The sequence below is a fragment of the Talpa europaea genome, assembly GCF_964194135.1.
Source record: "Talpa europaea genome assembly, chromosome: 8".
NCBI lineage: Eukaryota > Metazoa > Chordata > Mammalia > Eulipotyphla > Talpidae > Talpa > Talpa europaea.
Window position 1 is genome coordinate 57,862,578 of NC_140075.1, and position 15,138 is coordinate 57,877,715.

Genomic DNA, 15,138 nt, shown 5'->3' on the forward strand with positions numbered 1-15,138 from the left:
GGTAATAATCTCTGCTTTGCTTCTTTAATTCACGACAAGGTTGTTGGGAGGACAAATGAAATAACAGATGTAGAAGTGTTTTGTCGACTATAAATCACACAGACCTGTTCTTCAGTTGCACCTGCTGTTTGATTGAGGCACACCTTTTATTGCTGGCAGCCCCTCACCCACTTGCGCCTCTATTTTGAAGAGAACATGAGGATCTGAAGGAAGTATGTGTAGGGGCAGCAGGGATAAAGAGGAAATAGCCCAATTTTCTGAACGGAAACTGAAACTGGAGATGTGCTGTGGTGGGTTTGAGGTGGGGAAGATCATTGTCATATGAAAGGCTATTGTAGGGAAGCAGATACACTTGTCCCAGCAAAGGTCAGTTTCGGAAAATGCTGCTGTCGGAGATACCCGAAGAAGACATGGAGTGTTTGCGGTAAGGGGGTGCGAGGGCAGAAGACTGCAGATTCCAGTCCAACTGCCGTTTATCAACGTCACTGCCCCACTGCAAGGTGTAAGTTACTTTCCTGGCTTTACCCTCGTGGCAGCAAACGTGCCCTAGGCCAAGAACAACGCCCACTGCCCAGCAGGAGTCTTGGGGCTTCTGATTGGCTTCCACTCCAGGGGTGGGCGGGTCTACGCCTCCTCGCTTCCTGATTGGTGGCCTGCGCCAATTGGTCACTGCGCAGGGCAGCACACGTCGAGACGCCCAACATGGCGGAGGCGGGAAAGGAGCAGGTGCTTTTGGGGGTCACGGGAGGAGCTGCTGCCCAGTGGCCGCTACAGAGGTATGGGCGCTTCATGCCCTTGGGCACCGGAGAGCCGCCTAGGCCAGATCAGGGAGCGGGGACAGCCTCTTCCCCGACTTGGAAGGTAAGGCCTGAGGGCAAAGAGAGCGGAGGCCCTTCCACCCGCCAGGGAGGGAAGACTTCGGCCAGCACCTCGAGGTGCACATGGACAGAGGAGAGGACATGGGCATTGACCGGCATGGTGAGGGCAGAGCTGGCCGACAGCAGCATAGGAAACATGTCAGACAACCCATTTCATATCGGAGTTGCCCTGTAACAGTAATATAAGGCACGATTGGAACCCAGAACATTCTCAAAATAATTACGCAGGGGGATAGTAACCATTCATATATCCAACGAATATTTATTGAGCATCAATTATCTAGGTGTGCTGGGGATGTATCAGTGAGCAGTTGTAAGTAGTCTCTCCCCACATTTATGGTTTTAGTCTGGTGGAAGACATAGTTTGTATCCAGATAACAACATAATTATATAAATCACTTCCACATTCCTCCTGTGAAAAGACGATGGCGTCATAACCGATTGTCATGCTTACCCAGGCAAATACACAGAAGTACTAAATTTGAATCCTAGCTTTGCTGCTGGATTTCTGTGATCTTGGTTAACTTATCTTCTATCTGTACCTTATTCACTTTATCTTACAAAGAGATGTAATAATAATACCTACTTCATATGATTGTTGTGAACATTGAATAAGATGACCTCAAAATGTCTGTATAAAGTTATGTAAGGGTTTGCCATCATTATTATATTTTTTTGTCCTGATGATATTTTTAATACCATGACTTGTCCATTCTTTTGGTCTGATTTGACTATATTGGGTGTAGTTTTGGATTATGCATGTGCCTGTGTGTTTTGGTGTGGTTTGGGCAGCAGGGGTAGGAGAAAAGTAGAAGACAGGGAAGAAATATTCCAGGTGGGGTACTTAGAAAAACCTTAACACAAGTGATTTACAGAGAAAAAAAGTAAGGCTGATACTGAGAGAACAAGGGGAATGATAAAATGAGATGAGGTTGTCTGGAGAGCTAGGCAGATGCCTTGTGAACAATATCCTAAAACCAACAGCAAGCTACTGATGGGTTTTTCTTAGGAGGTTTCACCTTTGAAAGCTCACTCTGGCTGACGTGTGGAAACAGAATTGGAAGGGAATAGGAGTAGATTAAAATAAAATAATCACTTAGAACGCTATTGCAATATGCTAGGTAAGAGGTTATGACTTAAAACGGAAGGTAGGGAGGCAGGGATAGCAGTAGAAAAGGGGAAACTGGATGTATTTTGGAGATCAAAAGAGAAACTGATTGAATGAGTGGTGAGAGCAAAGAGCTTCTGAGTTTCTAGCAGCAACAACTGGGTTGATCCTTAGGGAATGGGAAATGTTGAAGAAACAGCAACGGAAAGATCCAAGACTTCAGTTTTGGAAGTATTGAATTTATGTTTCTGAAGCAGTCATGTGGAAATGTTGGATAGATAATTTGGTACACTGGTCTAGACTCAGAAGAAAGATCTGGGCTGTAGATATGTGTTGTCAGCATCTAAGTGTGTCAGCACGTAATAAGATTACGTGAGATTCCAGGCCCCAAGATAGTCTAACATTTGTCGGTCAGGTAGAGGAGACAGAGTCTCTAAGGAAGACTGACAATGGACAGAAAGTTGGGAGGGACTCTGGAGAAAGAAGGTTCCATCAAAGCTACAGAAAATTATTTCAAGAAGGAGAAAACTGCATTAAACGATGCTGCAAAGTGAAGAAAAACAATGACTAAGGGGTGTCTGTTGGATTTAGCAACATGGAGGGCCTTGTGATCTTTACCAAGAGTAGTTTCAGTGGAGTGAAGAGGGTTGGAACCAGATAAGAGAGGGCTGGAAAGTGACTGGTAGTGGAGGAAGTGGAGCCAGTGTGCACAATTCCAAGAGTTGACTGAATGTGAGTAAAGATGGGGCATGATGAATTGTTCACCAAATTCTAGATTATTATAGCTGGGGACACTACTTAAAACTTGATACCTGTATACTGAAGACCGTAAAAAAAGGCTTTAAATACCTAGTTATATTCTTGTGGAACACGGTATCCTGAGAAATTATATAGGCTGCAAATGCAATATGGAATAAATAAAGAGTTAAAGAGAAGGATGACTAATCTAGAATATGATCTTATAAAATAAAAACTGGGATGTTTGAGGACATTTAATTTTTGAGAGTGCCCAGCAGACTTGTTGGTAGCTTCTCTTAACATCTTTGAAACCCTTTCTCCTAAGGCATATTTATTGGCTACATTGACTCAGATGCAGTTGGATAACCCTTAGATTCTTGTCCCAAAACCCAGAGTCCATTGACTTTGACCAATGTAAGGAGATTGTTATTACAATTTTTCCTCCTTCTATTTGCAAAGCTCTTCATAATTGCTTATAAGGAACTATATTTTTCAAGTTTTCAAAAGTTTGGCATAAAGCCATGCTACAGTGACAAGAGATGAGGTTAGCTTTTGCAGTGCTTTTGAAAACTGAACATTTGTACCTTCCTTTGAATCCATGCTGAACTATCCTGCCTGCTGTGATCAGTTTCAGCCTCTAGATCTGTCATTTTTGGGGGGTTCGGGGGAGGGGAACGAAAGAGAAAACAAAATTTGTTCTATTTTATGTGCTCTGTAACTATTGTGTAATAGTAATAGAAGATGATCCATATAAAGAACTGCACTAAGTCTGTGTGAATTTCTTATTTTAAAAATATAAAGTACCTGCAGTATAAAAAAAAAATGTTAGGTAAAGCATAAAAATATATTATTATGGAGGAGAGAGCCATTCTGGCCTTTTTTTTTTCCCCTCTAGGGAACTTTCAAGTTCAACCTTGGTTGAACCTATTTTGAGTTTTTTTCTGAAATTATGGGAAGACTGACATCCTGGTACTGTTCTCTATAGTAGTTAAATTGCACAAAATACTTTCATTTGGCCACATGCTAAGGAAAAAAAATGTCAACTTAAAAGAAAATTTGAATAGTACAAGACTTGTAAGACTTGAAGTCCTAGTTATGAGGAAAGGTCAAGTCTGAGACATAAATATTACATATAGAATCTCTAACACATATGTATATTGATTTGATTTATTTGCCTGATTGTTCTTGTTAAAAGTCAGCATCTGGAGGTAACCAAGCCATAATTTGGAAGTAAAAAAAAAAAAAAAAAACTTTTTTGTAACTCTGTAAAAAAAGAAAGGTGAAGGAAAAAAAAAAGTGGTTTAGAATTATGCTGCTCAGAGTTCAAAGTGCATAGAAATCACTTGGATTTTTTTAGAGGCATGTTTTTTTATTTATTTATTTGTTTGTTTGTTTGTTTTGTTTATACATGCACTGGGTACAGTCAGAAGCGCGGGAGGGTGAGAGAATTCACCAGAGCCAGAGCGGGGAGCAGAGCAGGCAGAAGGACCGAAGTACACTGCTGAGGGGAGCAGCGGGCGGCAGGAGAGGTCTGCGCGCCATGTGGGACCCTCCTCCGGTGGCCGGGGAGCAGCCGGGGATCGAACCGGCACTGCAGAGGCCGCGGGCAGCTTCGCAACCCAGCGCTCAACCGCTGCGCCACCGGGGAGGCCCTCACTTGGATTTTTTTAATGCAAATTCTGACTCAGTGGGTCAGGTGTGTGGAATGCAAGTCTCGAATTTTAACAAGCTTCCAGGTGATGCTGATGCTTTTGATTCTAGAACCACACTTTGAGAGGCAAGGCTTCAGAAGACCTTGAAAGAGTTGGGCAGCCATATAGTAAAGTTAAAAAAATGAATTTAAGGAGTATGAGGTAAAGCAATCAGATTCATAATGAATATGCAAACGTTTTATTAATAGGGTTAATTTTTAAACCATCTGTCCTTTAAGTGGAATGAGCAAATGAAATACAAACTTGAACTTGATTTTAATTCCTTACATCTGTTAGCCAAGCCTTTCTGAAAAGATTATCATAATAACAGATTGGTCCATTTTATGTATTTTATGTCTGGATATAATTTAGTCTACTAATTTAAGAATAATTTTGAAAGGTGATGTTAATTGCAGGTTGCTTTTAAATTAAAGTTTTATCATGTTTTTCAGATTCCAAGGATTTCTCAGGTATGTCCTAATTGGTTGAAGCTGACAAGTTCTTATTTTTTTTCCCTTTCAAAGAGAAAAAAAAATCATCCTTTAACTTTTATAGGCGGAACTTAAAATAATTGCCCTACTTAGAAATTAAGAAATAGAATATAAAGTTTGTACTTTAAAGGAACTTTTAAATGGGGATTCAATATAAGATACACTTTGGGTCCTTTTAATAGTGTTTTTTGTTTTCCTGGTACCCACATATTACCAAGATGTGACAAGTGTTCAGTAAATGTTTGAATGTAACTTTTCTTAGGATAACCTGTTAACTATGAAATGATAGCTATTATTTATTGTGTTTAATTTGGTATATTTCTCAGCAACCCTACTATACTCATTTTATAAATAAATAAAATTCAGAGTAGTTCAGTTGCTTGCCCACAGTCACAGAAGTAAGTTGAGAAGAATTCAAACTTAGATTTTTGGTTTATCTGTCTCTAGAGCTTGTGTTTTTATTCACTATGCTGTTTGTCTTAGAAGTGTTAATATTTCATATGGGGAACAGCAGTGCAATTATGTGGATGAGGAATTTTGAGATTAATGCACAGGGTGAAAATGATAAAAATGACAGTTTTTTTTTTTTTTAGGAAAATTTAAGATTCAGTAAAACTGCAAGAAAATTATTTTTAAAAATAGTAGTTCTTCTTTGCATGCCTGGTAATTTTTTATGGATCTCTGATGTTATGAATTTTAGCCTGTCAGGTACAGGATATTTTTGTTTTCCTATAAATATTCTTAAGCTTTTTTTTTTTTTTTTTTGGTGATAAATAATCTGGAAACCGTTTGATCTTTTCAAATCTTGCTTTTAAACTTTAAACTCAGGTGGAAACAGACCAACATTTTGATCTAGGCCTAATTTTTTTCACATTCCTGAGGCAAAGCTCTTTAGAGTACTCTCCCAGTACCCTGCAAATTATGAGAACTGGTCCTGGCCCTTTGTGAGCTCTTTGGCTTGTTCCCTTAAATCCTTTCAGGTGCTTCTTCACCAAGGTTACAGTAGTTTGTGCACACGTGCATGCTGATCAGGATCCTGAGGATTTAAGGAGTCTCTGGGTTTCAGAGTTGTGTGTGTACTCTTTGGTGTTCTTTTCTGTAAACTCTCGTCACACTGACGTCTCTGAACTTGCAACTCAGCAACATGTCACCAGGTCTGCGTGGACTCCCCTTCCTTGCCCTTTGGCCCAGAAACTTTCTCTGTGTGGGGCAAAGGTAAGGCTTCCCTCACTTTGGCTCTTGTTTCCTGTTGTTTCTCAGGAATCATGTCTTTTACTACCAGGTAGGCGGTGTCTTGAAAACTGTTGTTTCCTATAATTGGTTCAGTTTTTTAGTTTTTCTCAGTTAAGAGGGTGAACTCAGTCCTTGTTCCTTTGTTGGCCCAAAGTGGAAGTTTGATTCCGTTTTACTCTCTTTTTTTCCACTTCAGTTCATCAATTCACCAAAATATTATTAAAATATTTAGGGTACTTGGCATTCAGTTAGGCACTGGAGAGGCTATGTGTAAGGTAAATAAAGATAGTCAGGCTTTTACACCATTGCATTTACATCTCTGTGGCTATCACCCGTGGCCTTGAATGCCGAAAGCTCTTGGGAGTGTGGGTGTGGAGCGCGCATGCCTGATTGTGGACACCTGGAGTATGGCATGGGCATGCGTGAGTGTGCACACCTGAGTCTGGAGGCCAGGGATGTAAGGGCAGTATCATTCAGACAGGACGCAGTGGTGGACTGACTACAACAGGGTGAGGCCACAAGAGAATGCCAGAGAGCCCAAAAAAGCGTACAGATTAGCCAGAGGCTGGGAGGCCTCTCAGCCTCCTGGCCCCCTGGTCTCCCTGCCTTGCCAGCCTGTGGGGTTGCCCCACAACGGTGGTGTAGAAAGTGCGTTAAAACCTGAAAAAGCCACTGAGAAGCTCCGGGATTCCATTATCTGTCTATCAAATCGATAGAAAACCTGCTCTGTGCTTGCTGGCACTACATTGTGGAATTGTCCTCATGTTTCATCACAATCTTCTACAATTGGAACACTTGAGCACAGGATTATAAGACTAGGTAAGACCTGTTTAAGTTCTGTTCTGCAGACTGCTTTCATCAGTGTCCCTTAGGGTGCTTGTTGAAAGTGCATATTCGTGGTTCCTCTGCTAGACCTAAGGAGAATCAGAATCTCGGGGCTCTCTGTGTACTGCTTCTTGTGTACTGAAGTCTATCCTCCCGTCCCAATTCTGAAGGAAGAGTGGGGAAGGGGAACAATGATAAAGTAATACTGATATTATATAGCATTTTCCAATTTATACAGTATTTTCCATGGATCCCTTCCCATTTGATTTTTCCACACTTTAGATCTGATTACTATTTTATAGACAGGAAATTGAGGGCAGGTTACTTAGGAAGTGGAAGAACTGATTCTAAAACTCAGGTCTCTCCTTCCAGCCAGCCCTGCTGCTACTGTACACTGCTGCTTCCTGCAAGGCTATTTTCCCTTATGAAGATGTAGGGATATCAATCAAAACTTGTCTTTTCATGGAATTTGCTTTTGGGGAGAGTTATTAGGTTATATTTTGTATTAGGATTAAGACTCTGACAGAAAATACAAAATAACAATGTATTAAATATGAGGAAAGTTTATTTTCCTTCTGAACATACAGGGCTGGTATGATAGGGCACAGTGTCAGGAACTGAGCACCCTTCTTTGTTTCTCTGCCATGCATGACCTTGAGCACACAGTTCAAGATGGAATTGATATTCCAGTGGCTTGAGTAGAGGAAGGGATGAAGTGGACCTATAGTCTCTTAAGGAAGTTTCCTGTAATTCGCCATAAAACGCTTCCTTCTAAAGCACAGTAGTCGGATCTTGGCCCTGTGATCATTCTAGCTGCTGTACTGCAGGTGTATTCTAGCTGCTGTACTGCAGGTGTATGTAGTTTGTGTATCCAGCTAAAAACCAGGGGTTCCATTACCACACAAGTAACAGGGTATTGGAGAACTAGAATTCTGCCACACTTCCGAATTTGGAGATGACAAAAAAATGAAGGCCTTTCTAGGGCTCCCTGCTTGGAACTCAAAAGGCCTTTTCAAATAACAATGGCAAAAGAAAAACCAGACTTACTTAGTGTACAAATACTAGCATCAAGAATTTAGAAATAGGGCCTCCCCGGTGGCACAGCGGTTGAGCGCTGGGTTGCGAAGCTGCCTGCGGCCTCTGCGGCGCCGGTTCGATCCCCGGCTGCTCCCCGGCCACTGGAGGAGGGTCCCACACGGCGCGCAGACCTCTCCTGCCGCCCGCTGCTCCCCTCAGCAGTGTACTTTGGTCCTTCTGCCTGCTCTGCTCTCCTCTCTGGCTCTGGTGAATTCTCTCACCCTCCCGCGCTTCTGACTGTACCCAGTGCATGTATAAACAAAACAAACAAACAAACAAACAAATAAAAAAATAAATAAAACATGCCTCTATTTAAAAAAAACAAACAAACAAAAAAAAAGAATTTAGAAATAACAAGTAAAATCAGTGAATCACCAAAGTGGTAATCAGTAAAAGTTTATCATGCACCCACCAAAAAGTTTACAAACCAGGAGCACTCAAACCAAAACACAGAATGAGACTCAGGCATATATGTTATAAAGCAGTTTACATAATGAGCCAGTGAGTTTTTTTTCCATAGTGATCGGTTATAATGTTGTAATTTTCTTAAATGATAGGCAATCGGCCATTGACTACCACATATCAACCTTAGGAGTGGTTTGCTTATGATCTCCAAAGGCATAAGAAAGAAATGATCCCAAGGTTAGTCTTGCAAAATAAGCAAAATTAAGCTTTGATTGTATGATTAAATTGGTCTGCTCAGGTAAGTTTCAATATTGCTCTCCATTTGTTTTTGATTTTTTTTTTAAGATTTATTTATTTATACATACAAGCACTGGGTACAGTCAGAAGCGCAGGAGGGTGAGAGAATTCACCAGAGCCAGAGCGGGGAGCAGAGCAGGCAGAAGGACCGAAGTACACTGCTGAGGGGAGCAGCAGGCAGCAGGAGAGGTCTGCGCGCCATGTGGGATCCTCCTCCGGTGGCCGGGGAGCAGCCGGGGATCGAACCAGCGCTGCAGAGGCTGCGGGCAGCTTCTCAACCCAGCGCTCAACCGCTGCGCCACCGGGGAGGCCCTGTTTTTGATTTTTTAACTCCAGTATAGTGCTTGGGAGATGCCCCCCAAATATTTATTGAGTGAATGAATCAAGGCCAATAATTCTGCTTAAGCATCTGATCTTGTATTATATATAATCAATCTCTCTGATACTATAAGTAGTTATTAATACTATTTTTGTTTTATAGATGTGGAAATTATATTTCTAAGAGGTAAAACTAGGATTTCACCTTATGTCTATCTGATTCCAGATGTCTTTTATAAAGTAAAAGTGGTAATTAGTGTTCACCAGATACACTGAGATTGTAAATCCCTGCCCTATTGAAGTTGTGTGTCATATGACTGTTTCTGACCAGTGAAAATAAGCAGAAATGACCTAGCAGAAGCTTTAAGAGCCAGCATGTGATTCATCTTTCTCTTTGCTATCATGTTGCAGATATCAGTTGCTTTGCCAGAGTCTTTTAGTGAGAATGATAGGTGGAGTAAAGACAGGTAGAGTGAAGAAGAATAGGTAGTGAGAAATAAACCTTTGCTTTGGGGCAGGTTGTTGATTTCTGCAGAATATTATAATCTGTACCTGACTGGTACAGAAATAATTTTATAATTGTGCTTATGTTGGACTGAATTATATGTCACATACATTGTAGATTACTTAGACTTTTTTTTTTAAGATTTATTTATTTATTTATACAAGCACTGGGTACAGTCAGAAGAGTGGGAGGGTGAGAGAATTCTCCAGAGCCAGAGCAGGGAGCAGAACAGGCAGACTGATGAGGTACACTCCTGAGGGGAGCAGTGGGCGTGGCAGAAGAGGTCTGCGTGCCATGTGGGACCCTCGCCGGTGACCGTGGATCGAACCGGCACTGCAGCGGCTGTGGGCAGCTTTGCAGCCCAGCGCTCAACCGCTATGCCACAAGGGAGGCCCAATTACTTAGACTTTTGAAGAAAACCTTGTAGTTGATGTTCTAACATTTTTTCCTGTAACAAAATCATTACTCTTTCCAATGCACAAATTTATAAATATATACTTCCCAGTCTGTTTTCCTTCTTCAATAAACAAAAGCTTAGTTTTATTTTTTTTCTTTTTTTTATTAGATAATAAATTTTATTGTTATATTCCCCATACAATTGCAGCCCCCCCATTCTGACCCCAATCCCTCCCCTCCTGCCCCCGCCCCCCTAAAAGTGTCTCTGGTTCATAGTTTTTTGTTGATTTTGATTTTCACTTTCTTATAGTTATTCATTTTCCTGGTCCCTTATTTAAGTTTTCTAGATTCCTGCTATGAGTGAGACCATCCGGTATTTTTCTTTTTCTTTTTGGCTTATTTCGCTGAGCATGATCCCTTCCAGCGCCATCCATGTTGCTGCAAATTGCATGTGTTTATCTTTTTTGAATGCTGAGTAATATTCTATGGTATATATGTACCACATCTTCTTGATCCAGTCATCTATTTTTGGGCATTTGGGTTGTTTCCAAAGCTTAGCTATTGTAAACAGTGCTGCTATAAACATAGGGGTGCAGGTGTTCTTTGGAATTGATGTTTCTGTGTCCTTTGGGTAAATACCTAGGAGTGGAATTGCTGGATCATATGGAAGCTCTATGTTTAGTAGGTCCAGAAATCTCCACACAGCTCTCCATAGTGGTTGGACCAGTTTGCACTCCCACCAACAGTGCAGGATAGTGCCTTTTTCTCCACACCCTTGCCAACATTTGTTGTTGCTAGTTTTTTTAATATGTGCCATTCTCACTGGTGTAAGATGGTATCTCATGGTAGTTTTGATTTGCATTTCCCTGATGACAAGTGATGTTGAACAAAAGCTTAGTTTTAGAGGCTGTGGCTTGTTTGCATAGCATAATTTAAAGTAGAATTTTTTTCTGTCTGAATACAATGAAGATTTTATTTTAGCATTACAGTTTAAAATTCATTCATGTTTAAGATTTGTTCCTGCCAAACTGTGTGCCACACTCTACTCAGGTTCTTTTAAGAGGTGATCACCACTGGAAAAGCTCAAGTATGTACTCATTTGGAATATGGGGCACACTTTACCTCACAAATAATGTCATGACAACTGATAAGTAAATTAAGGTGTTTCTTTAACCCACATACAAAAATATGATTTGAATATTGTAAGTGTCATGAGATTAAATGAGCCTTGTTTGTGAATGAAGAGAAGGCAGTGTCTATGGAAATAGCCAAGGCCAAGATGAGAGTTGCAGAGACCTAGGAGAGGTGTAATGATATTTGTAAGATTTATTAGTTTGGGAATTTTTTTAATTGATTTATTTTGTATACTGTGGTTAATTTTTGGACAGTATTTGATTTCTCTCCTCAGGTGAAATCCCCATAGTTTTCCCACCACCATAGATCCGTGATCCATCGCCACAGTCCCTTGTGCTCTCCCCTCCCTTGTTTTGACTCTCTCCCTACCCCTCCCCTGCTCTTAGCCTCAGATCTATGGTCAGCTTGCAAGTTTTGTCTTTTTCCTAACTCTTTGGTTTCTTTATATTCCACATATAAGTGAAAACATCTGATATTTATCTTCTCCCTTCTGACTTATTTTGTTTAGCATAATCTGTTCCAGCTCCAGGCATGTTGCTGCGTGTTTATCCATGTTTATCTGTTTGATTGCCAAATAGTATTCCATTGTGTATATATACCAGAAATTCTTGATCCAGTCATCTGTTTTGGGACATTTAGGTTGTTTTTATATCTTGACTATTGTAAATAGTGCTGCAGTGGTCAGAGGAGTGTAGGTTTCCTTTTGAATTAGTGGTTTTGTGTCTTTAGGTAGGTTCCTAGGCATGGAATCACTGGATCATATGATAAATCCATTTTTAGTGTTCTGAGGCACCTCCACACAGCTTTACATAGTGGCTGGAGCAGTTTACATTCCCACCAGCAATGTAAGAGGGCTCCTTTTTCCCCATGTTCTTGCCAGCATTTGTTGTTGTCAGTTTTAATATGGGCCATTCTCACAGGTGTAAGGTGGTATCTCGTAGTGGTTTTGATTTGCATTTCTCTGATTGTAAGTGATGTTGAGCATTTTTTCATAGGCCTGTTGGCCATTTGCATTTCCTCTTTCCAAAAGTGTCTTTAGCTCTTCCGCCCATTTTTTGACTAGGTTGTTTGCTTTCGTTGAGTTGTAGATCTTTCATATCAGTCCTTTATCAGATTTATGGTGTGCATATGTTTTCTCCCATTCAGAAGGGTGTCTCTGTTTTAGTTACTGTCTCTTTTGCTGTATAGAAACTTTTTAGTTCGATGTAGCCCCAGCTATTTATATTCTCATTTGTTTTCCTTGCTTCTGGAGATGAATCCTCAAAGATATTTCTGAAGTTTATGTCATGGAGTGTTTGGCCTGTTTTCTTCTATACATTTTATGGTTTCGGGTCTTACATTCAAGTCTTTTATCCATTTTGAGTTGATTTTTGTGTATGGTGTTAGATAGTAGTCTAGTTTCATTCTTTTGCATGTGACAGTTCAGTTTACCCAACACTATTTATTGAACAGACTTCCTTGTTCCATTGTATATTCTTTATGCCCTTGTCATTGATTACTTAACCATATATGCGTAGTTTTGTTTCTGGATTTTCAATTTGATTCCATTGGTCTGTTTTTTGATCCTGTACCAGGCTGTTTTTATTATTTATTTTTATTTTTATTTTTTTAGGCATGTATTTTTATTTATTTGTTTGTTTGTTTGTTTATACATGCACTGGGTACAGTCAGAAGCGCAGGAGGGTGAGAGAATTCACCAGAGCCAGAGCGGGGAGCAGAGCAGGCAGAAGGACCGAAGTACACTGCTGAGGGGAGCAGCGGGCGGCAGGGGAGGTCTGCGCGCCATGTGGGACCCTCCTCCGAGGCTGGGGAGCCCAGGCTGTTTTTATTATTATGACTTTGTAGTATAATTTGAAGTCTGGGAGTGTAATACCTGCATTCTTTTTCAGTTCAAAGAGCTTTGGCTATTCAGGATTTTTTGTGATTCTGTATGAATTTCACCAATGTTTGTTCTATTTCTTTGAAGAATGTCATTGAAATTTTTTTTTTTTTATAGAGGCATGTTATTTATTTATTTATTTGTCTGTTTGTTTGTTTTTTTTTTTTGTTTTTATACATGCACTGGGTACAGTCAGAAGCGCGGGAGGGTGAGAGAATTCACCAGAGCCAGAGTGGGGAGCAGAACAGGCAGAAGGACCGAAGTACACTGCTGAGGGGAGCAGCGGGCGGCAGGAGAGGTCTGCGCGCCATGTGGGACCCTCCTCTGGTGGCCGGGGAGCAGCCGGGGATCGAACTGGCGCTGCAGAGGCCGCGGGCAGCTTCGCAACCCAGGGCTCAACCGTTGCGCCACCGGGGAGGCCCTGTCATTGAAATTTTTATTGTAATTACATTGAATATGTAAATTGCATTGGGTAGAATGGCCATTTTGATAATACTGATTTTTCTGATCCATGAACAGGATCTTCTTTCCATTTTTTTGTGTCTTCTATTTCTTTTAACAATGTTTATAATTTTCCTTGTATAGATCTTTTACCTCCTTTGTTAGAATTATTCCCAGGTACTTCATTTTTTTTGTACAATTGTTAATGGGATGATTTTCTTAATTTCTTCCTCTTCCAAATGATTGTTTGCATATAGGGAGGCTACTAATTTTTCTGTATTGATTTTGTAACCTGCTACTTTACTGAATTGGTTTGTTGTTTTAATTAGTTTGTGGATTTTTTTAGGGTTCTCCATATATATCACATATATATTCATTTGCAAATAATGATAGCTTTACTTCTTTCCCAATTTGGATTCCTTTTCTATCTTTCTCTTGACTGATTGCCCTAGCTATGACTTCAGTATTATATTGAAAAGCAGTGGTGAGAGAGGATATCCTTGTCTTATTCTAGATCTTAATGGAAAGGCTTTCAACTTTTCACCATTGAAAATGTTAGCTGTAGGTTTGTCATATATGACTTTATTATGTTAAGATATATTCCTTTTACCCCAAGTTTCTCAAGGGCCTCATTATAAATGGATGTTGAACTTTACCAGTGCTTTCTCAGCATCTGTTATGATCATATGGTTTTTATTTTCCTTTTCGTTGATGTGAAGAAATACATCGCTTGAATATTGGGTGTTGAAGCATCCTTGTGTCCCTGAATAAATCCCGCTTGGTTGTGATGTATAATCCTTTTGATGGATTTGGTTTGCTAAGGGTTTTAGCATCCATGTTCATTAGGGAGATTGGTCTGTAGTTTTCTTGTCTTTATTTGGTTTTGGTATTAGTGTGATGTTGGTGTCAAAAAATGTATTTTATAGTATTCCTTCTGTCTCATTTTTTTTTGAAAGAATTTTAGCAGGATAGGTATTACTTCATATTTTAATTTTAGTAAAACTTGCTTATGAAGCTATCTGGTCCTAGGCTTATGTTTTTGGGGAAGGTTTTCATTACTGTTCACATTTCCTTACTTGTGATTGGTTTGTTTCAGTATTCTTTTTCTTCTTTGTTCAACCTTGGGTGGTTGTATAATTCTAAGAATTTGTCCACCTGATTTAGATTGTTGAACTTGTTTGCATGTAAATGTTCATTGTAATCTCTAATTATCCTCTGGATTTCTGCTGTGTTTGTTGTAATTTCTCATCCTGAATGATCCTATTTATTTGAGTTTTCCCTCCCTCTCTTTCTTTATAAGCCTGGTTATAGGTCTATTTTTATTTTTTCAGAAAACCACCTTTTGGTTTCATTCATCTTTTGGACTGCCTTTTAAATTTCTGTTTCATTTATTTCTATTTTAATTTTTATTATTTCCTTCTACTGACTTTTGGGTTTTTTTCAGTTTTGTTCTTTTAGGTTTTGTTCTTTTTCTCATTCCTCAAAATAGGAGATTTGGTTGTTTCTTTGGGTTCTTGTTTCTTGATTTGGGTCTGTATTGCTATATACTCTCCTCTTAATACCACTTTTGTTATGTTCCATATAGTCTGTAAGGTTGTGTCCTCATTATCCTTCATCTCACAGTATTTTTTAATTTTTTCTTTGATTTTCTCTTAATCCAGTGGTCTCCACATAATGGGAGAGTTGTTCATGTTGCTCAGTCTCCACATACTGGGCGAGCTC

The 15,138-nt window shown here is 39.9% G+C and overlaps 1 protein-coding gene across 1 annotated transcript in view; it reads left to right on the plus strand.

Moving 5' to 3' along the window:
* Window positions 1–702: 702 nt before the first annotated feature.
* The window catches only part of REC114 (REC114 meiotic recombination protein), a gene marked incomplete at its 5' end in the record, with an annotated part of 75,383 nt that continues 60,947 nt past the window's right edge, over window positions 703–15,138 (plus strand). The window contains one exon of the mRNA XM_084240181.1: window positions 703–861. Within this exon, the coding sequence (XP_084096307.1) occupies window positions 703–861 (159 nt within the window). The remainder of the gene's footprint in view (window positions 862–15,138) is intronic.